This window comes from Brassica rapa, chromosome A09, assembly GCF_000309985.2.
Source record: "Brassica rapa cultivar Chiifu-401-42 chromosome A09, CAAS_Brap_v3.01, whole genome shotgun sequence".
In the NCBI taxonomy this organism is placed as follows: domain Eukaryota; kingdom Viridiplantae; phylum Streptophyta; class Magnoliopsida; order Brassicales; family Brassicaceae; genus Brassica; species Brassica rapa.
Genome location: NC_024803.2, coordinates 15848435 through 15870309, shown reverse-complemented (window position 1 = coordinate 15870309; position 21875 = coordinate 15848435). Strand labels below are relative to the sequence as shown.

The window sequence follows — 21875 nt, the reverse complement described above, 5'->3', positions numbered from 1 at the left end:
TACAAATCCGGAGGTTTTTCTCCGGATTTGAGTCTTTGTATTTTTAACCAAAAAATCAAAACAAATTCATTCAAATCCATTACAAAATCAAATTTATTAGTAAATCCGTACGATTGAATAACATTTGATTTGATATAGAATTTATGAATCATTAAACCAATAACACATGATTTTAATACAGATTTGAAAATCATAGAACCAATAACACTATATTTAGTTCGGATTTTCAAATCTATTAATGCAACAACTAATAACCCTCACTTAATATTCGGACTTATCCTAACCCAGTAGAACCCGAAAACTGGAATCGAATGCACATGGCTACTTTTACTATTTTACAGATCGTATCAGGTTTGGATTCGAGCCTTTCAGCTCGGGTTCGGATTTCAGGTCGGCATTTTGCCCAGCCTACAGATGCTTCTGAATGTGTCTTGCAAGATAATAAAAGCAAATACAAATAGAATTTGGCTGAGAACCTTCAGAAGCTTCAGAGAAGATGCAATGCACAAGACAAAGCTATAGTACATATAAATGCTTCTTGTTTAAATTAATTAATAAACATTGTTTGTTTTTGTATTACAAAGAATGAAAAAAGAAAGAAAGAAAGATACAGCTATAGTTTTGTAGGGAAGGGAAGAAGAATAGAGAGTTTTCTCATCATCTTTGGCCGTCATGGCGTTACTTTGACAGCCTCCAAAGACACATACACACTAAAAACATATCTGCCGGATAAAAAAAAAATCAACACCAAAACATCTATTGAAGATATAACAACGTATTTGTGTGGGGGTTGCAATCTACCAGAGTTCACCACTGGTTTTTGCTTCATCTTGGAACCAATTCAGAAACCTGCAAGTGTTTTGTTTTAGTTCTTGCTGGTTCTGCTGAAAAAAAAAATGGTGACTTCTTCAATGAGATGTTCTATCATCATTCATCGAATCGCTCTCTCAGTTCGGTTGCTGCATCTATTGAAGTAAGGAAACAAAAATGTGTTAGATCGTTGAGAAAAGAAAGAATGTCTCTTGCTTGTTTTCTTTACCTGAGAAAACAAGTATTCGTCCAACATGGAGATTGAGCAAGGCAAGGAGTTGCTGCTAGAACCAAACCTTGCCTGGTTGTTGTTATTGTTGTAAGCAGAAGTTCCATGTGGTTGTGGTGGTGCTTCGAAGAATCCATTCATATGATACTCTCTCTGGTTCACTGGAAGGTTGAAAACCGGAGGATGAGGAAGAGGAGGAGGAGGATACGTTTGGTGGTGCTTAATATCATTCTGCATAATATTAGGATTGTATGGGATAATGTTATTATTAGTGCATAGCTGCGGTTTGATGTCTCCGTTGGTAGTGTTTAGTTCATCAAGAAAGCTTGTTTCTGAAGATTTCCCTGTTCCAAAGTAGCCTGGATAGCTCCCAAATGAAGAACTCGCAGAGCACTCCACTTCCCTTTAGAGTTAATGATGATTCAGTAGTATTAATTAGTCTAAGAAGAAAAATGTGAAGAGCTTTAACTAACTAACTAACCGTTTTGGGATTGGATTGTGTTCCTCGGTGATAATGTTGGTTGTGTTGTCGCTATTAAGTACCCATGACATGGATTGAAGCTGTTGTTCTAAAGGAATCTCAATCCCATCTTGCAACTGAAGTCAGGGATTGAATGATTCAGATTGTTTTGAGTGAGAGATGAAAAGAAGAAGAATCATTTGAGTAAATTACGTACTGAGCAGGTAGACCAATCTTTAACAAAGTTTGCGTTTTCGATTTGCATTGCTTGTTGCTGCTGCTGCTGTCCCAAATGTTCCTATCATCAACCAAAAGTTTTTGAGTTTTTTTTTTTTTGCAGATGAAGTGAAGTGGAGAAGGTTTATTTTTAAGAGCAAATGATACCTTATGCGCACGCAATTGATCAAGGGACTGCCTGATGGAAATTTCAAGCTGTCCCAAGTGGTCAACGTTGTTTATCTTATCGACTTCTGTCCAATAACTACAGACAATGTATGAAATATAAAGTACTAACAACAAATAATCATCAACTTCAGAAAGATCTTTTTTTACCTTAATCTTCCATGTATCTCAGATATCCTACCTTGCAGGATACTTGCTTGAGTACTCAAGTCCTGAGAAAAAACGCTGTTTTATTAAGTTCTAGACTTCAGCAAATCTCTCACAGAAGCAAGGAAAAAAAAGTAAAAGAGTTTTAAAGTGAATTACCTCTGTTGTTGAATTACTGAAACCACAGAAGCCCAAAAAAAAAGAAAAAAGTTAAAGGTCATATAGATAGAGAGAGTGAAGTTTTCTTGTAGTGTTGATAAACTGTCTTCTCCTACTCACCTTGAGGCTATAAGTTCTCGTATATTTACAGTGTGATCCAACTTTAAGAACGTTTTCTTCAAGGTCTGAGCTTTTAAAACACACAGTTGAATCAGTGACCAAACAAAAAGCATCTCAAGAAGTGGAACCAAACTTGATAGTGTGAAACAACTTACTTCAAGACTCTCAACCTTCCTGTGTTTCAAAATGCAAAAGTAAAACAAGAAACAAACAAGTGAGCAACGATGAAAGAAACATATCGATAAGAATCAAAGAAAGATAAACAGATGACAAACTTTTTTGTTCTTTCCTCCGGTGTTACTTGAGAAAACTTAGAAATCACCTCTTCAATGCTACTGAAAACAAAAAAAAAAAAAACACAAAGCAAATCAACAAACCTTAACAATCAGACAACAAAAACACGACAACATTACCTCCGTCTACCGCAACATAGCGAGGCTTTGCCGCCAGGAGAAAACATAAGAAGAATAAGATCAATGTCACAAAGAATAGATAGCTCATTAGCCTTTTTTAAGATCCCATTTTTCCTTTTAGCAAACGTTGCTTGGCGTCCGTTTGTGTTCTCTAACTTCTTTATCTTCAGTTTTACCCTTCCCATCCTGTTGAATCCATTCATAACCCGATCATGATTCGAATTACATCAATGCGGGTTTCAGATAAAAGTGCCAAGTTTTTGAAAACCCTAATCATTAACTTGCCGGGTAAGGAAAAAGGAAAGAGAGAAAAAATGGAAACTTACCTAAAGAAGCAAATTTAAACGCCAAGCAGATACTAACCATGAGGGAGATCTTTAAAAGGACCTCTCTCGAGAAATAAAAAAAAACTTCGAAAGGTAGAATCAAAACCAGAGGCAGAGAGAGAGACAGAGAAGAAGACGATTACATGAGACTCTCCGAAAATAACGGTCTTCTGATAGAGCTGCTTGAGAATAGGGATCACCCATTGGAGAAGACGACGAAGACAGATAAATTAAAAAATTCTCCGAAACGGCGTCGTTTTAAGAGTTACCTAACTGTTTCTTATTACCATCATTCGCTAAAACGACGCCGTGTCAATGTTATCTTACTGTTATTATTACCGAAAGATAAAACTAAAAATTTCCTTTACAACGACCTCGTTCAATGTTTTGTAAAGGAATTAAATTCCCGAGACACGTCGTCGTTCAATGCTATATAATTGCTTCAAAACGGCATCGTTTCACTGCTATTTACCATTTTACCCTCAATCCAGCGTTTATCTACTCAGCTAGAAGTAAAAAAGATTAAACCTTTTCTCGCCGATGATGATTGCACGGTGCTGTCTTCTCCCGCCGCCGTATTTCTCCGCCGTGAGAGCCAAATGTTTCGCAACTTATCTACCTCCACGACCTCAACGTCGACCCTCACAAAGCTCTCCGAGTAAACCCCTCTCTCCGTGCTGCTCCCATCTCCTCCGTCGAGACTCTCCTCTCCTCAACCGGACTCTCAAGACCCACCATTGGTTGAATCCTCGATATGTTCCCTGACTTGCTAACTTCCGATCCAGAATCCGACGACATCTTACCGGTGCTTCGCTTCTTGCCCTCGACTTCTCATCTCCTCCGTAGATTTCCATCTCCGTCCGGCGTTAGCGATTCTCAAAACGCAACGGTTCGTCGGACGCGACATGATTACGTGGCGGAACACGGTCTTGCTCGTGTCGAGTGTGGAGCGAACGCTAGTCCCCAAGATTGAGCTAAGTTGACGTACAATGTGGATAACAACTTAGCTCCCAAAGTTGAGTTATTTCTGGGGGAGATGTGAGGGAGGTGAAGAGGTTTCCTCAGTATTTTTCTTTTAGCTTGGAAAGGAAGATAAAGCCGATCAGGCGTAGGTTGCTTAAGGAACACGGGATTCTTATGCCCTTGTCGGAGATGTTGAAGGTTAGTGATGGACAGTTTAATAACTGGCGTTTAGCTTTCTTGACATAATTCGTCTTATGTCTCTTGATAGAAGAATGTGAGTTGTTTGTCTTTAATTTATGTTAGCTTTCTTGATGTTCTTTGTTTTTTGAATTTGCACAATTTTTTTGAGAGATGAGGTTGTATATAGTTTTTTGTTTGCCACACCATGGAAACATGGATCTAATCACTCAAAAGTTATGAGGAAAGGTTCTTTGTAATTGTCTACTTTCAGGATGTTGGAATTTGATAGGTGAAGTTAGTTTATACGAAAAATGTTGTTTCACATGAACTAACACATACTTTTGTTTGAAAGATTGGACTGGGTGAATGTTAAGTTAGGTCATGAAATGGATAATTAAGAACTCAGATAAGAAAAGTTGCTTTTGAGATTGTGTGCTCTCAAATAATAGTGGATTCTGTGTTTTGAGATAAGACTCGATCCATAGCAAATCCTACAACATGAAAACGTGATTTAGGGATCGAACTTAAGGGCAAAACCGCAGGAGTAGACATCGATTAAAAACACTTTCTTGCAGTATATGTAAAAAGGTTAAAAGAGATAATTTTTGGAACTGAACCTTAGTTGGATTTTTTTACCTTGCCAGTGTTATGTACATCATAATCTTAGGAGGAAGATGAATACAGAAAACTTTTCTCCAGAAAAAAAAAATACAGAAAATAATGTGAACAAGTATTGGCATGGACCCTCATAAAATCGGCCCATTTGCAATCTGCAAGTTATAGATCTGTGAGAAAAAGAAATCTATACTAATAAAAGGGACCTTTTGAGGCTCCATAGAGCGTCCACATCAGCAAAAAAACTTCTCTCGAAAGATGACACGTGACATAAAATATAGTTTTACATTTTAATATTACTAATTTTCGAAAATTATAAATAATATGTAAACATACAGCATAAAAAATGAAAAAAACTACATTAAAGATATCTAAGATTACCATTTTTCACTTAAAAAAAGACGGTTTATCTCCATAATGTAACATTACCGTTTTATAAAAATCTATACTAATAAAAGGGACCTTTTGAGGCTCCATAGAGCGTCCACATCAGCAAAAAAACTTCTCTCGAAAGATGACACGTGGCATAAAATATAGTTTTACATTTTAATATTACTAATTTTCGAAAATTATAAATAATATGTAAACATACAGCATAAAAAATGAAAAAAACTACATTAAAGATATCTAAGATTACCATTTTTCACTTAAAAAAAGACGGTTTATCTCCATAATGTAACATTACCGTTTTATAAAAAAAATACTAACAAAATTGACCTTTTAAGGCTCTATAGAGCGTCCACATCAGCAAAAAAAACTTCTCCCGAAAGATGACAAGTTGCATAAAATATAGTTTTACATTTTAATTTTACTAATTTTCGAAAATTATAAATAATATGTAAACATACAGCACAAAAAATGGAAAAACTATATTAAAAATATGTAAGATTATCATTTTTCACTTAAAAAAAAGACGGCTTATCTTCATAATGTAACATTGCCGTTTTATAAAAAAAACAAAAAACATTCTATATAATTTTGCAAATAATAAATATATGTAAAAATACAACATAAAAAATGGAAATACTACATTAAACATATGTAAGATTATCATTTTACATTTTTATTTTTAAAAAATAAAATGTAAACATACAACATAAAAATGGAAAAACTACATTAAACATATGTAAAATATCATTTTTCACTAAAAAAAGACGGTTTATCTCCATATATAATTTAAAAAATAATAAATAATATGTAAACATACAACATAAAAAATGGAAATAATACATTAAGCATATGTAAGATTACCATTTTACATTTAAAAATAACAATAATATGTAAACATACAACATAAAAAAAAATAGAAAAACTACATTAAACATATGTAAGATTACCATTTTCACTAAAAGAAATGGCTTATCTTCATAATGTAACATTACCATTTTATATAAAAAAGAAAAAAAAACATAAATATAACTATTTGACTATTTGTCCAAGTTCTTGTATTAAACATTGCCGTTTTACATTAAAAATGGAAAAATACATTAAGATTTAAACATCTATCTTAAAATGTAAAATATGGATATTAAGTAAATATAAACTATAAGAAAAAGAAATACACAACTTAAAAACAATGGAAAAAGTATATTAAGATTTAAACATCTATCTTAAAATGTAAAATATAGATATTACCCAAATAGAAAGTATAAGAAAAGGAAATACACAATTTTAAAAAAATGGAAGAAGTACATTAGTATTTAAATATCTATCTTAAAATGTAAATCTATCTTAAAATATAAAATTATTAGTAAATAGAAAGTATAAGAAATAGAAATACACAATATAAAGAAAAATAAATCATAAGTAAATATATAATATAAGTAAATACACAATTTAAAAAATGGAAAATTACATTAAGATTTAAAAATATATCTTAAAATTTAAAATATAGATATTACGTAAATAGAAAGTATAACAAATGGAAATATACAATTTAAAAAAAAAGGAAAAACGTACATTAAGATTTAAACATCTATCTTAAAATGTAAAATAGAGATATTAAGTAAATAAAAAGTCATGAAGTGGAAATAAACATTAAGCATTAAATATATATAATATATGAATTATCAATAAATAATAAGTAAATAATGTAAATATATAATCTACGAATTATCTATATAATAATAAGTAAATACACAACTTTTTTAAAAAAAATGGAAAAAGTTCATTAAGCATTAAACATCTATCTTAAAATGTAAAATATATAATATAAGTTAATACACAATTTGAAAAAATGGAAAAAGTACATTAAAATTTAAATATCTATTTTAAAATATAAAATATAGATATTACGTAAAAAAATTTAAGAAATGGAAATAAACATTTTAAAAAATAGAAAAATAACATTAAGATTCAAGCATCTATCTTAAAATGTAGGGTTTTTGCCAAAAATAACCCACAACTTAATTTTAATTCCAAACCTATACCCAAACTTGAATCAAATGCAAAACTAACCTAAAAGCCTAGTGAAATTACAGCTCAGCCCCTTGTGACCAAACAAAAAAACAGAAGCCATTTTTACGAATATAGCCCCAGCAAATCGTCTGAGTCGTCTGAGATGTTGGAAGTCGTCTGGACGACTGAAGTGTAAGTCGTCTGGACGACTGAAGTGTAAGTCGTCTGGACGACTGAAGTGTAAGTCGTCTGGTACCAGTTTATTTTAAAAATAATTTATAAATCTTGTAAAAAAATATTTTGATGCATAAAAAATAAAAATCAAGTAATTATAAACAGTTTTAACTGATATAAATTAAGATATGATAAAATTGATTTGTTTTGAAGATATATGAGTGGAAGTAGTGAATCATGAAATACTTTGGTTTAGGAGTTTGGCAAACATATGTTGTAGTATTGTATGTATTGTTAGGGTTAGATTTTGGAAAACTAAAATGTTTTTTTCAAAAATTAGTTTTCACCTATATGTGTTTATTTCTGTGTATAGTAAACACTTTTCAAGTTTGATTTGGTTTTATGAAGTGTTTAATTAGATAATTAAGTTTAGGGGTTATGTTTAGGGTGTGGACGACTTATATTTCAGTCGTCTGTTAAATAATTTACCCGGACGACGTATATTTCAGTCGTCCAGACGACTTACTTGTAAGTCGTCTGGAAAGTCTTCTATTTTAGTTTCCCGCTAAAAATATTTAATTTCCCGCTAAAAATATTAAACTCTTCTGGACGACTTACATGTAAGTCGTCTGTTTTAATTTCTTCACCAGACGACTGAAATGTAAGTCGTCCAGGAAGTCGTCTGAGTCAAAAATATTTAATCTAATTGGATTTTTTGTCTCCCTATATAAAGAAAAATTTACACATTCTCTCTCCTCCTCTCAAATGGCTGCAACAAAAATGTAATGTTCATCATTCTAAAACTCTCCAACCTCTCTCTAATCTCTTTGACTTGAAAACACCAAACTTTATATGAATTTTTCAGTTTTGTCTCATGTATTTCTTACTAATCTATCTCTTTTGCAGGTTTTTAATCAAATGGTACTCATCTTCCACTAATTTAGAGGTAGATCTATTAATTTTAGATATGTATTTTTGTGTGTTCTATAAATGTAGATTTATCTAATCTTCCACTCATTTTCTCTATTTTTAAGTCATTTGAACGTTTTTGAATATGCAGGTTTTTCAGATCTGGATTTGATGTGCAGGTTTTTCAGATCTGGAAGACTTCTCGGACGACTTACCTGTTAGTCGTCTGGAAGTCGTCTGGAAGTCATCTGGAAGTCTTCTGACAAAGTCGTCTGGACTTCCAGGAAGTCGTCTGGACTTCCTGGAAGTCGTCTGGACTTCCAGGAAGTCGTCTGGACTTCCAGGAAGTCGTCTGAACTTCCAGGAAGTCGTCTGGACTTCTAGGAAGTCGTCTGGATTTTTCTGAGCGTTTTGGTAAGTTCTTATGTCTGATTTTTCTTCATTTGGTAACTTCTTGTTGTATAAAGTTCTTACTTTTTTCCCAAACTAAAACTCTCCAAACCCACTCTAATCTCTTTGACTTGAAAACACCAAACTTTATATGAATTTTTCAATTTTGTCTCATGTCTTTGTTACTAATCTTTTTTTTTTGCAGGTTTTTAATTAATTGGTACTCATCTTCCACTAATTTAAAGGTAGATCTATTATTTTTAGATATGTATTTTTGTGTGTTCTGTAAAGGTAGATTTATATAATCTTCCACTCATTTTTTTCTGTTTTTAAGCCATTTGAACGTTTTTGAATATGCAGGTTTTTCAGATCTGGATTTAATATGCAGGTTTTTCAGATCTGGAAAACTTCTGGGACGACTTACTTGTTAGTCGTCTGGAAGTCATCTGGAAGTCATCTGGAAGTCGTCTGGACTTCCTAAAAGTCGTCTGGACTTCCTGTAAAGTCGTCTGGACTTCCTGTAAAGTCGTCTGGAAGTCGTCTGAACTTCCTAAAAGTCTTCTGGCAAAGTCGTCTGAACTTCGTGGAAGTCGTCTGGACTTCTTAGAAGTCGTCTGAACTTCTTAAAAGTTGTCTGGTCTTGTCTACTCAAGTGGAATCCAAGCTTGTCTTTGTAGATGAATGATCTATAATAGTTTTGTTTGTGATCTGTTTTATGAATTGCATGTATACTCTTTTAGTTGTGAATTTTTTGTAAAATCTGTAATAATATTTTCCAAGATGTACTAAATGTGCTAACAATGTGTTTACACATTTACAAATCAATGAAATAATAGACTTCAGTAGCCTTTTTCTTATCTTTGGATCTCTCATATGCAATAATAAACTCCAATGGCCTTTTTCTCATCTTAATAAACAAGAATGTTGGTAAGAGATGGAAACAAACAATAGTAACTAGTGAAAGCATATCATATTTTTTATAAGTTTGCATTGAAAAACTTAGTCAAATTTAGTAAAACTAAGGGAGAGAACATATTTTGTAAATATGAGTTTTACATATCTTGAAGTTACTTATCACTCTTAAAAATACAAGTTATTCATAAACTAACGTAGAAGACTTAAAAACTAGTGGAGAAGACGCGGACGACTTCAATCTAAGTTGTCTAGACGACTAAACTATATGTCGTCTGGTCAACGCAGAGGTTATTTTTGCAATTGACTTTGAAATCTGTTATTTCGGACGACTGAAAGTTAAGTCGTCTACTATTGTTTGGTTAAAAAAAAAACTCCAAAAAAGCTAGACGACTTACATTTCAGTCGTCAGAGGTTAGTTTTGCATTTGACTGGATTATTTCAGAAGTTTGACTTTTTGGACGACTTACGTTTCAGTCGTCTAGTGAAAATTAAAATAATAATATTTTTTTAAAAGTAGACGACTTAAAGTTAAGTCGTCATAGGTTAGTTTTGCAATTGAAAAAAAAACTTCAAGATTTAATTATATACAGACGACTTATAATTCAGTCGTCCACGAGACGACTGAAATGTAAGTCGTCCAGGATTTACGAGGTTTGACCAGAATCTCGGAAAAAAATCCTGGACGACTTACAATTAAGTCGTCTGGTGGACGACTGAATTATAAGTCGTCTGTGTATAATTAAATCTTGAAGTTTTTTTTTTCAATTGCAAAACTAACCTATGACTACTTAATTGTAAGTCGTTTACTTTAAAAAAAATATTATTATTTTAATTTTCGCCAGACGACTGAAATGTAAGTCGTCTGGGGAAGTCAAACTTCTGAAATTATCCAGTCAAATACAAAACTAACCTATGACGACTGAAATGTAAGTCGTCTAGGTTCTTTGGAATTTTTTTTGAAACCAAACAATAGTAGACGACTTAACTTTCAGTCGTCTCAGGTTACAGATTTCAAAGTCAATTGCAAAAATAACCTCTGCGTTGACCAGACGACTTCCAGGTAAGTCGTCTACAGCCAGACGACTGAAAGGTAAGTCGTCTACAGCCAGACGACTTCCCAAGTAAGTCGTCTGACGAACAGATCTGGAAAAAAACTCGATGTCATACCTTAAATTAGTGAGATAAGTTCCTTAGCATACATAAGGCTTCTCCAAGCACACAGAATCACAAACGGAAGTCACCCACCCATAATCGTTAGCTTCTATGACTCTATGAACCATAAAAATTTTAGAATCAAAATCTTGAGTTTTTTTAGCTCATTGTGGAGAGAAAGTGAGAGATATGTTGTGTTTAGGTCACAAGAATGGAAAAAGAAGAAGGGTAAATCGATTTTAGGAGCATTAAGAGCTTCAAATTGGTTGTTCATGGTGGTTGTGGTATTGATGACAATGGCAATCTTGTAATTACTTGAAGATGATGAGGGTGAGAGAGTAAAAATGTCATTTTCGAAAAAAAAATAGAAAAAAAAATGGATGGCATTTTCGTAAATTATATGAACTTGTGGGGTGAATAGGGCAAAACCAATTTTCAAAAAAAAGGAGGTTAGTTTTGTGTTTGACTTTAAGTTATAGGTCAATTTTGCAAAAATCCCTAAAATGTACATCTATCTTAAAATGGTAGTAACTTATATTAAAATGGAAATACCATATTAAACAAAAAAAAAATGTATAGTTTTACATCAAGAAAGTCCCTATAAAACTCATTATAACATCAACATCAACCTCACACTATGATGGATTGGTGAGTCTAACGTGAAGACAAAAATATAAATATTTGATTTTCAAGATAAGAAATTCAGCTTTTATTTAGTTACTCAATATATAATATCTTAAATTATTTTTTTAAAAATATACATAATTTATATATATAGATTAATCTTCCAAACTTAAACTATTATATTATATATGAATAATGTTTTTAAATAAAAATAATTTCTGATTTAAAAAAAAATAAAAACAACAAATGGTTATTTTCAAATAATGAATGTAATTTACATTATACTATCATTTAACAAGTATTAGATACGTTTTGATATATCATTATTTTCTATTTCCAGAAAACAATAAATTGTTAAACATCAATATCATCTAGGTTAAGTATACGAACATCACAAATTCAAACATCATAAAAAATATTTACATAAACAATATTCAAAAGAATAGTTATAAACTTAATATTTGAAAATCAAAGATATTTTTGCTAAAATTGTACTTACATGGCCAAGGAGATCGACCATCTTTTTACGGATCAATCGATTATTGAGCATGTGGTCGATCCAAAAATATTCTACAGTTTAATTAAATATCTAAAACATTTATTCCAACACTCAACATATAGTTTTGCTAAATATGATAAATAGATAGCCAACAAAATTACAAAAACATATTCAAAATAGTAAAAAATATGTTAATTTAACGTGTTAAAGTTTAAAAACAAATTTTAATTATGACATGCATCTTAACATTTATATAAATATATATCATAACCTAAATATAAATGATTTAACAATTTAAATTAGAAAAAAATAAAAAATCCCGGGCGTAGCCCGGGTTAATCCCTAGTCTATTATATAATATGAGAGTTTCTCTCTTCCTCCTGATGCGACACGTCAGCGGTCTGTGGGTCCTACTTTTTAAAAGTGTGAAAAAATGTCAAATATGTGACTCGAAACTATAAGCACCCATAACTATACCAATGCACTTAAGGATACTTTGTACATTAATGGTCGAAACTAATATATATTATAAAGGTCGGAAACTAATATAACATTGTGGGCTCCACCTCTTTTTTTTTTTAATTGATGGGTAACGAATGGACTTCGACAAAAAGTGGGCTTTGGGTTTATTGATTTTCTGTTTATTAGGCTTTGTATCTGCCCAAAGTGGTGATACGGACAAAGTTAAGAAGATTAGGGAAGCCGCCATCTTCACCATCTCCTTCGTCGCTTGCGATTCCCCTTCCGGCAATCAGCTATTATGGTCAATCTTTAAGGCTCTACGCACGTTTGGCGCCTACCAAACGCTTAGTTTCTCCTCTAACGCCTTCAGAGCTCTCATATATATAGAATTCCTCGAGGTAAAATCTCCATCTTTTCTCAAACTTTTCTATCTCAGTTTTTCGATCGCTTTACTTTCTCACATCCGTCACGAAAATGACTTATCCAGCTGCTCCAGCCGCTTCAGCCGCCGTTCCCTACTCCACCTTCAACTCTCTCCGCCTTGGAAGGTCCACTCAGTCTATTGTTGGTCGGCTCATCCGATTCTAGGATTCCAAGAACATTAACAAGAATGGAGAGTTTATGGGCATCACCATTCTCTTCCTTGATGAATTGGTGATGATTGTTTCTAACTTATTTTTTATCACTTTAATTCTGCTTTACTTATTTTTTGTTCATATATGAAACGTGTCTTCATCTTTTTGTTTTGGTTTTGTCTATGGGTTTTTTTATGAACAACTAATGATTTTTCTCTGTTTTTCTTACACAATTTTGTGATCTACGGTTTCATCCCTGCAATCTCCAAACAAAACAGGAAAACTGAATGAATTATGTTTTTAGCAACCGAATCTAAAAGAAATAAAAGACATCTTACTTAACAAATTAAAACCTTTTCTTTTGCAGATTCCGATGACGACAAAGCACCCGAGGACCAACGACAATGGAATGATGCGGACGAAGCCTAACTAATGTAAGTAAACTCTTCTTCAATAACACATCACACTATTATCGCTCCCCAATCTCACAAACTTAAGCTCTAATCATGCCAGGGATCCCACAGGTGATGTTGTCTCGACGACGGAGAAAAAAGAAAGAAAGATAACCTAACGTTTTTATTTTATTTTCATTAAGCTCAAATCATGTTTTAGACATAGAGCCCAACATAATTTGAGCCCAAACATTTTAAACCCACAATTACTTTTCCATAATGTAAAAACGTCAACATTCGTTTATGTTTTGTTAAACTATTTTAATCTTTATGTTTTGTTAAACTATTTCATACAGGGGGCATATCTCCTTAGAAGGGGAACCACTCGCCACGATGCTTCCAGTTTCACCATTCTTTAAACTCTTGTGAACCACAAAGCCAATATAAGAGCTCTGTTTCAATCCAACGGCTGGATTTTGTCACAGACCACCGCTAAGCCTGAAGAGTGAAGAGAAGTGGAGTGCTGCGTTTTGGAAGATGGTTACTTGGAGTTTACAAGATGAAGATGGAACCCGTGACGAAGAAGACGAGGAGAAGTGTTACTTGGAATATCCTAACGTTGAGGATGTAGACAATGAGTGATCTTAGCGATGAAGATTAGTGTAGCTTTAATATATGCTACTACGGTCTTTGAGCTCCCTAACAAGTACTAGCAAACAATGTGTATTTTGAAAAAATAAAATAATTTTGTAATGCAAGTAGTTTGAAACTATGAGTATTTATTCAAACAACGGATATATACAGAGTTGATAACTTGATATGGACTCCCAAATAAGTTGGTGTTGCGCTGTCACAATATCTGTCTTTTTAATTTCATATATCTAACGTAAGCTTCTTCATCTTTTTCTCTTTCCATTTCCGTTGTTCCACGCTCTCTGTTTCATGTTTAGATTTTTTTTTTACATTCTCTACATTTTACCTTAATTATACTTTTTGAATTTTCCTTCCGTTTTGGGAGATGTCTCTAACTTGAGTTAATCGTCAAAAGTTGTGATCAATTTTGTTGTCTTACTTCCGATAAATTTTATTTTTTAATTTGCACAAATCTTAAACATCACCAACATCCCATAAATTATACCGCCCCACCGATATCCAAAGTAACCAGCCCCGCACTTCCGCGGAATCTCAGCACCTAGTGTGTAAAACTAGTCTCTTAATTATCTACGTGAATTTCTCAAAGAAAAAGAACTAAGCTTTTAAAAACTTTAGTGCTTACTTAATAAACCATCTACAAAATTGTAACTATTCAATAATAAACAAAATAATAATTATATATTTATAAATTATAATATTTCATATATTATGTTATAAAATCTTATTATAATAGAATAATATAAATTTTATTATTTATACATGATATTTAATATATTGTACTATACATATATTACATTGTTATACACCGTTTAAGCAATAATCTAAATTCTTGATTAATAGTTTTAGCCGTTAGATAGAGAGTCACCATCCATTTAACCCCTAACAATTTTTTGAACATATCTTTTTCTTCTATTGTTATTATTTTTTTAATTATATGTTGGAAAAAATTATTGAAAGACTTAAGCACTACTCTTATCCTTATGTTCTACTTGTAAAACCTGATTTCGATGATTAATTTCTTTTTATAATGGAGTTTATTAATAGTTATAAAGAATAATCGAGGTCTAATATTATCATATTAATACGAGCTTATACTAATGCTAATATCAGTTTAAACCAAATACTAGGTTCTGATCATTTTTTAAAAAGACGGATATATTTTTTGTTTTATATTTTTTTTTAAAAAATTAATTTTTATAATTATATTTTTAGTCATATTTGTGTTTTTTGTATAATATTTTTTTAAATGATTAGCAAAAAATTATAATAATTGTATTAAAATAGTTGGACCATATATATCAATAGATATGTTCATGTTTTAATAGAATAGATAATCAACAAACAAACTAAAAGTTTTGGATATTATAAAAAGAGTTTCTTTTGTGTGTGTGTCGGCAGAAGACAAGTAGCTTGTGTTTGAGGATGATAATAAAACACGTTAACTGTAATGCTACCATTCACATATGGACTATAATATAGCTAATAAGCATATAAAATTCATAACACAGTTTCTTGACTGGCAATATTTTGCTTTTGAAAGTATAATACACATTTATTTATAATTATCTGATATGTATAATATCACAGGATACGATCCAGCGTATTTTCTAATATACACAAATTATCAAGCGTCCACAAATTACTAATATTATTATATTTAAGAAAACCCAACTCGACGATCTTTGTCAATATCTCCCCATGCAACAAAATTACGCACATCCCTCGTGCTTCCCATTTTTGTATGTTTGTTCCTCCGCGTAAGTGAATTACATCCACTAATTTCTTTTAATTTAGTCGCTTATGCTTTTCTTAAATAAAGTTAAAATCCAAGTTAATCAAGACTCATGACCTTGCAGTTCAATCTCCTAACATGTCTTCTCACTGCGTGTCCGAAATCTTGTCAGCCCATAATTATCTGAAACAATACTTTAACTTGAAGTAATCAGAAAACGATACGGTACGTTTACTTTGATGTAAATACTCTATAATGTAATGCAAGCCTAGTTGCACATATGACATATTTTATCTGTGTGAATGGTTATCTAAATTTTGGTCATTAAGAGTTTAGAGCATAATATTGTTGATTTGTAGTACTAATTAAGAGAATCATCATGGAGCATTCTGTAAAAGACTTAGTTATATTAAAGCTAAGAGATGCATAAAATAATCATGTGTTATGTTTGTTAACTGTGATGTCGTAGTTATCATGCAGGCTTACTCCTTAATTATGATATTTATAGTTAATTAGTTATCATGCATCCGTTTTAGATCATTACGCACGACTACTAGTCGACATGAATGAATATATCTTTCTTCTTAGAATGTAAATATATGTTGATGTAAACGTTAAAATGATGTTTTATATACAAAGATATTGTAAGACAATCATAAAAATATATATGGCCGCAAATACTTTTATTTAAACTTTGAACTCGGAATCTTCAAAACGTATAATAGTGTTTGAAAGGGTAAGAACAAAACATGAAAATCAAACGAATAAAGCTTTCTGAAACAGGCAAAATAAAAGTAAGAATAAAACACCATTTTAGAGATCTAAAGCGAGGGTTGTTCAAAAAAAAAAGAGAGATCTAAATCGAGGATCCAACTAATTAGTAATTTTCGAATTAATTATGATAATTATCATTCATTTTCTCGTCACGTGATAACATTATCCTTCATTAGTATAATTGACAAACATTTATCCAAGATAAATACATAGTAATTTTCAATTCACACAAACAACAACTGGCCTATACTTAAAGTGGAACCACAGTGATCGGAACACGTAAGCTTCAGAAAAAAACAGCTTTCAACACAGTGTCTTGGTTCTTTATTTATACCCTAATCTTATACACAAACAAGCAAGAAACAAGAAGAACAAAATAAAATGGTGTCCTTAACATCATCATCTTCTTCAACACCAAAAATATCTTTTGATTTCACCAAGAACAACAACAATACCAGTCTCAATGTCCCTGTCTCTTCTTTTTCTTCTGATTCTTCTTGCTTGAGAAGCAAGGAAGAAGCTATTGTCACAACCAAGAAGGACATCGAACCCTGCAAAACCCTAAACAGCAACATCAATCCAAAGGATGATCAGGAGTTTAGAGATGAGAATAAAATGGTGAACAAAGCTCTTGAAGATCCAGAGATCGGTGTGTTTGGAGCTGAAAAGTACTTCAATGGAGACATGGATTCAGACCAGAGTTCTACTGTTCTGTCTTTAACAAACCCAGAAGCTGAGAGACTCGTTGATGATCTGAAGCAGAGCGAGAAGAAATCTACTGGAGCGCCGAGTGTCCACTCTGAAGCAAGCTGTAATAGTCAGAGCATGTTGCTTCAAAACAAACTGGCGAATAGCTGTAACGGTTCCGTGCAGGAGAAGAAAAACAATAGTGGTCAGATTCAAAAAGTGGTCAACAATAAGAAGAGTTTTCTCAATCTAGGGTGTAAATGCGCGTGTTCTGATGGGATGTCAGTAGATGTCGATGATAAGATCTTGGTTAAGAGAAGCTCTGATCTGATCAACATTCAGAAACAAGAAGAGTTGGTGCAGAGGAAGTCTCTTGAAGTGCTTGGATCTCCTGTTGAGAAGAAGAGGGTTGTTGCTCAGAAAAAACTCACATTGCCTCCACGGGAATCAAGAACAGAGGAAGAAGACACAACGAGTGAAGGAAGTGATACAAGCTCAGATCTATTTGAGATAGATAATCTTACAGGGAAACCTAAGACTTTTCTTGCGAGGCAAGGAAGTGATCCTACATTTTATGCTCCAAGCGAAGTAAGCATAGAGTGGAGCATAGTGACTGCAAGTGCTGCTGATTTCTCTATAATGTCAGAATGTGCAACAAGCCCTCTAGGAAGAAACCAATTTCTTCAGATCCCTCCTCGGATCCCTACTAAAACTGCACCACATAGACTGAAACCTAGCAATGCAAGTGGTGGTTTCTTGAGCTGCAAGAGTCATAAGTCTGTTATGGTTTCTGGTGATTCAGACAGGAGAAGTAGCATGAACAAGAAAAAGACATCCCTGGCTTATGTTCCTAGACATGTCCAAGTTATGGAGACTACTAAACGTAAGAGTTTGGAGACAAGAAGAAGGATCAGCAACAGCTCACCGTCACCTCTTCTATACAGTCAGTACTGATAATATAATGTATTGTTGAGTTTTTTTTTCTATTATTATCACAACTTCATCTTCCACATGAAAATAAAATCAGTCTTTGAGGGTTTCTTAGTGACCTCTCTTGCACCTTTAGAAACACAGATCCATAATGCAGCAAAATGGTTATAGACAATAATCAAAAATCTGGCTCCATCACTTTTTGTTGTTTTTGGATTGAAGAATAGAGACAAAAGTTTTGTCTTAGCTTCAAGGGCGTTATCTATCAAACTAAAAAGAGGTAGTCACAAAGAGCTATTAATGAGGAAACTTAAATAATGAAAATGTCACTTTACCTGAAGGCCATGCGTGTCTGAGATAAAGACAAGAACCTTAACTGTTTCCTTGAAAATATGTATCAAGTGATGTGAAAGAAAATCAAGAACCAAAGGGCCTTTACTAATTAAGAGAATAAATACAAAAAGTGATGTATGTCTTTGTAGACAATTCATAAGGGAAAGGCCTGAACTTAGCCAATGTGATCTTGTCCACATTCCACTGAACCTTCCCTGAGTTAACTCAAAAATGCTTAATTAGATGTTAAGAAACTACGTTGATGAAAAAGATGTCACTAGAGCAAATATAGTATGTGTTTGATTAAAACCAAGAAGCTATACAGATCTTGATGAAGATAAGTATTGTATCCTTCTCAAAACATATGGGGAAATAACTGAGACATCACTTATTATGCTATAAATTGTTGAATTAAAGTTTAAAATCAACTCAATATTTAAGTATTCAGTCTCCATGTGCGGAGAAGAAAAGAACAGCAAAAGCAAAAAGACATTTGTGTTGAAGAAGGCAAAACAAAACAATTTGTTCATCTTTGATTTTTTTGGTTGGCCATCATGCTCAAAAACGCCCAAAGGGTGTCTGAGGGAAGTTCTCATTTACTTCCTTCCTTTGGAGTTTGTGGTGAAACATTCCACTGCCTTTGATGTGAAAGGTGTTCCCAAAGAGTCACATGAGAAAGAGAGTCTTGTGTGGTCTCTATCTGCATCGGTTCAGGAACAGATGCAGAGTATAGAAACTACAATCTGTTATTTCACAACAAAATGGTAACAGTAGATTTCTGATTTATAGTTTTACTAGTTATGTGCAAGTTACTGAGACCTTCCATATAGAGAAGGAAATAAATATCATATACTTAATATTAAGAATTTGAACATCAAAGTGCACTCCAAGTGTATCATAACATCAGAAAATATAAACATGACATATTCTTTTGGGAACCAAATATGCAATGCTTATTCAGTAATCAACCGAAACTGAGACAGATTGGTTTTAGCTAAATGTTGAACATAATTGTTGGTAGGTTGAGCCAGCCCATGCAGTAGTGCAAGACAAAGGCGACTCTTGAAAGCCCAGATAGCAAGCTATCTTAAATAGACTTTCTCCCTTAAAAAATAGAGTTAATATCGTGTGATCCGATGGACCACATATCAGATATTAAACTGATAAGAACAGATACTACACTTGATCTTAGCCAAAAGGCCGAGAAAGGTATGAATTGTTTGGTCCATCGAGCTTCCTTTATATACATAAGCTTTGAGAGTGAACGATTCATAGTTTAGCGATGTGGGACAAATCATTAAACCCTTTTATTCTTAATTATGCCTCGACCGAATATATAAAATTAATGAGTTAACTAACTGCAATAAGGCAAGAACAGATAAATCGAAAAGAACATTGGAGTATTGTTGTTTATGGATTTAGTCTGAAGAATAGAGACATAAGGTTTGTCTTAGCTTCAAGGGGGTTAAATAAAACCTATAAGAGGTTGTCACAAAGAGCTATCGATAATGAAACTTAAATAATGAAAATGTCAATTTACCTAACGTATCTAAGATCCATGTGTGTCTGAGATAGTGACAAAGAGCCATGTGTATTTGAGATGAAGACAAGAACCTTAACTGTTTCGTTGAAAATATGTATCAAGTGATGTGAAAGAAAATCAAGAACCAAAGGGCCTTTACTAATTAAGAGAATAAATACAAAAAAAGTGATGTATGTCTTTGTAGCCACTCAAGATGATAAAAAGACTGAAGTTACCCAAAGTGATCTAATCCATACTCCGTTGAACCTTCGTTTGAGTTAACTAAAAATGCTTAGTTTTATGCCAAGAAACTGCATTGATGAAAAATATAATATCCCAGACAGATCTTGTTGAAGATGAGTATTGTATCCTTCTCAAGAGATATTGGGGAAATAATTGGTTCCATCACTTATTTTCCTATAAAATGTTGAACTAAAGTTAAAAACCAAACTAATCAGTCTCCGTATGTGGAGGAGAAAAGAACAAGAAAAGGAAAAAAGACATTTGTGTCATCAAGGCAAAATAGAACAAATTGCTCATCTTTGGTTGGCCAGACTTCAAAGCGGCCAAAGGGTGTCTGAGGGAAGTTCTTATTTACTTCCTTCCTTTAGAGTTTGTGGTGAAACATGCCAGAGTCTTTGATGTGAAAGCTGTTCCCAAAGGGTCACATGAGAAAGATAAGAGTCGTGTGTCGTCGTTATCTGTATCGATTAGGAACTGATGATGTGAGACTACGATCTGTTATTCTATTAAGGGAGGAGAAAAAAATATAATATTCTACATAAAAAGAACTTGAGATTTCTTTAAAGCACCCCAGGTGCATCATAACATGAGAAAGTTCAGAAGCTCATCACAAAGGCAAGAATCTCAATGCTCTGATTTACAGATATGCTTCAAAATGTTCAAGTACCCCAAGTGAAACTCGGTAACTCCTACAAGGGAATATGTTGTTCTGAAATTGGCATCTCTAGCAGCATGTAACAGGATGGGCATATCTAATGTATGTGTTCATCGGCATCTATAAAACACATAACATAGTCTTTTGGGAACCTAATCTGGCAGTGCTGATTCAGTATAAGATTTAGAAAACTTAGCTTTACAGAGACGGTCAAACCAAACTGAGACAGAAATCCCTACTAACATTTGCTTTTCATAAGTTAGTTCCCTATTAACAGTTTAAAATTCTAATTAGTGTGCAGCTTTCAAACTTTACGATTAATGGCTAAATTTAAACTTCAAAACTGGTGGGTTGAGCCAGCCAATGCAGTAGTGCAAGACAAAGGCAACTCCCAAAAACCCAGATAGCAAGCTATCTTAATGGACTTTCACCCTAAAAAAATAGAGTTAATATCGTGTGGCCCGATGGACCACATATCAGATATTAAACTGATAAGAACAGATACTACACTTGATCTTAGCCAAAAGGCCGAGAAAGGTATGAATTGTTAGGTCCATCGAGCTTCCTTTATATACACAAGCTTCCAGAGTGAACAATTCATAGTTTAGCGATGTGGGATAAATAACCAAACCTTTCTTCTTTAGCCTCGGCCACGTTGGGCATATTTAACTAATTAATGGGCCAATTTACTTTATTTTCAACAGTTTGTTTATTAATTAACTGCAATAAGCAAGAACAAATACATTGTTTAAAGAACACTGAATACACACACACACACACTCTCTATCTCACGCCACCAGTCTCAAGGTCTTTCCATGGTGGTGAGCTAGAGATATTCCACATGAACTATTGTATTAACTCATGTGAGCATTGAATACAGACACACTCTTACGGAATTGAACAATGTTTATTGTTCAAGTATGAGCTAGATTTCACTGAAACTATTTGGATATGTTTTACAATAGTTCGATCAACTGTGGCTTACATGAAAAGCAACATGTTCCAGACTTTGATCAATTGTCCGAGTGTTTG

At 33.0% G+C, this 21875-nt stretch overlaps 2 protein-coding genes, 2 non-coding genes and 1 pseudogene across 8 annotated transcripts; 2 read left to right on the top strand and 3 right to left on the bottom strand.

Moving 5' to 3' along the window:
* Window positions 1-521: 521 nt before the first annotated feature.
* Window positions 522-3818, bottom strand: LOC103839428 (agamous-like MADS-box protein AGL30). 5 transcript variants are annotated; one of them, XR_004451616.1, is made up of 12 exons: window positions 3067-3564; window positions 2741-2926; window positions 2603-2662; window positions 2328-2501; window positions 2208-2223; window positions 2052-2113; window positions 1884-1980; window positions 1717-1797; window positions 1521-1636; window positions 1040-1442; window positions 802-965; window positions 522-722 (listed from the first exon to the last, which is right to left on the bottom strand). XR_004451616.1 is itself a non-coding variant. In XM_033280536.1 (12 exons), the coding sequence occupies exons 2-12, from the start codon at window positions 2923-2925 to the stop codon at window positions 948-950; spliced, it is 1122 nt and encodes a 373-aa protein (XP_033136427.1). In that variant the 5' UTR covers window position 2926; window positions 3067-3560; the 3' UTR covers window positions 522-947. The 5 variants fall into 5 exon arrangements, 3 of the variants coding, with proteins under 3 accessions (XP_033136427.1, XP_033136426.1, XP_033136425.1); XR_004451617.1 differs by having other exon boundaries at window positions 812-965; XM_033280536.1 differs by having other exon boundaries at window positions 522-965; window positions 2328-2392; window positions 2483-2501; window positions 3067-3560.
* Window positions 3597-4308, top strand: LOC117128332 (annotated as a pseudogene).
* Window positions 4309-12074: 7766 nt separating this feature from the next.
* Window positions 12075-20956, top strand: LOC103839430 (protein PHYTOCHROME KINASE SUBSTRATE 1). The gene has a single exon (XM_033280533.1). It carries the CDS (start codon window positions 16855-16857, stop codon window positions 18112-18114), a length of 1260 nt encoding a protein of 419 aa, XP_033136424.1. The 5' UTR covers window positions 12075-16854; the 3' UTR covers window positions 18115-20956.
* On the bottom strand, window positions 19441-19636 carry LOC117128719. Its single transcript, XR_004452113.1, has one exon. It is a non-coding gene; the product is annotated as a U2 spliceosomal RNA (small nuclear RNA).
* Window positions 20957-21189: 233 nt separating the features above from the next.
* LOC117128742 lies at window positions 21190-21384 on the bottom strand. The gene has a single exon (XR_004452135.1). It is a non-coding gene; the product is annotated as a U2 spliceosomal RNA (small nuclear RNA).
* Window positions 21385-21875: the final 491 nt, after the last annotated feature.

What these genes read in the sequence shown, in the direction of transcription:
- LOC103839430 (XM_033280533.1), top strand. Translation starts at nt 16,855, where the DNA reads ATGGTGTCCTTAACATCATCATCTTCTTCAACACCAAAAATATCTTTT.
- LOC103839428 (XM_033280535.1), bottom strand. Translation starts at nt 2,925, where the DNA reads ATGGGAAGGGTAAAACTGAAGATAAAGAAGTTAGAGAACACAAACGGA. An exon ending in ATCAATTGCGTGCGCATAAG is followed by an intron (nt 1,798 to 1,883) that starts GTATCATTTGCT and finishes GGTTGATGATAG; the next exon opens with GAACATTTGGGACAGCAGCA. An exon ending in AAGATTGGTCTACCTGCTCA is followed by an intron (nt 1,637 to 1,716) that starts GTACGTAATTTA and finishes CCCTGACTTCAG; the next exon opens with TTGCAAGATGGGATTGAGAT.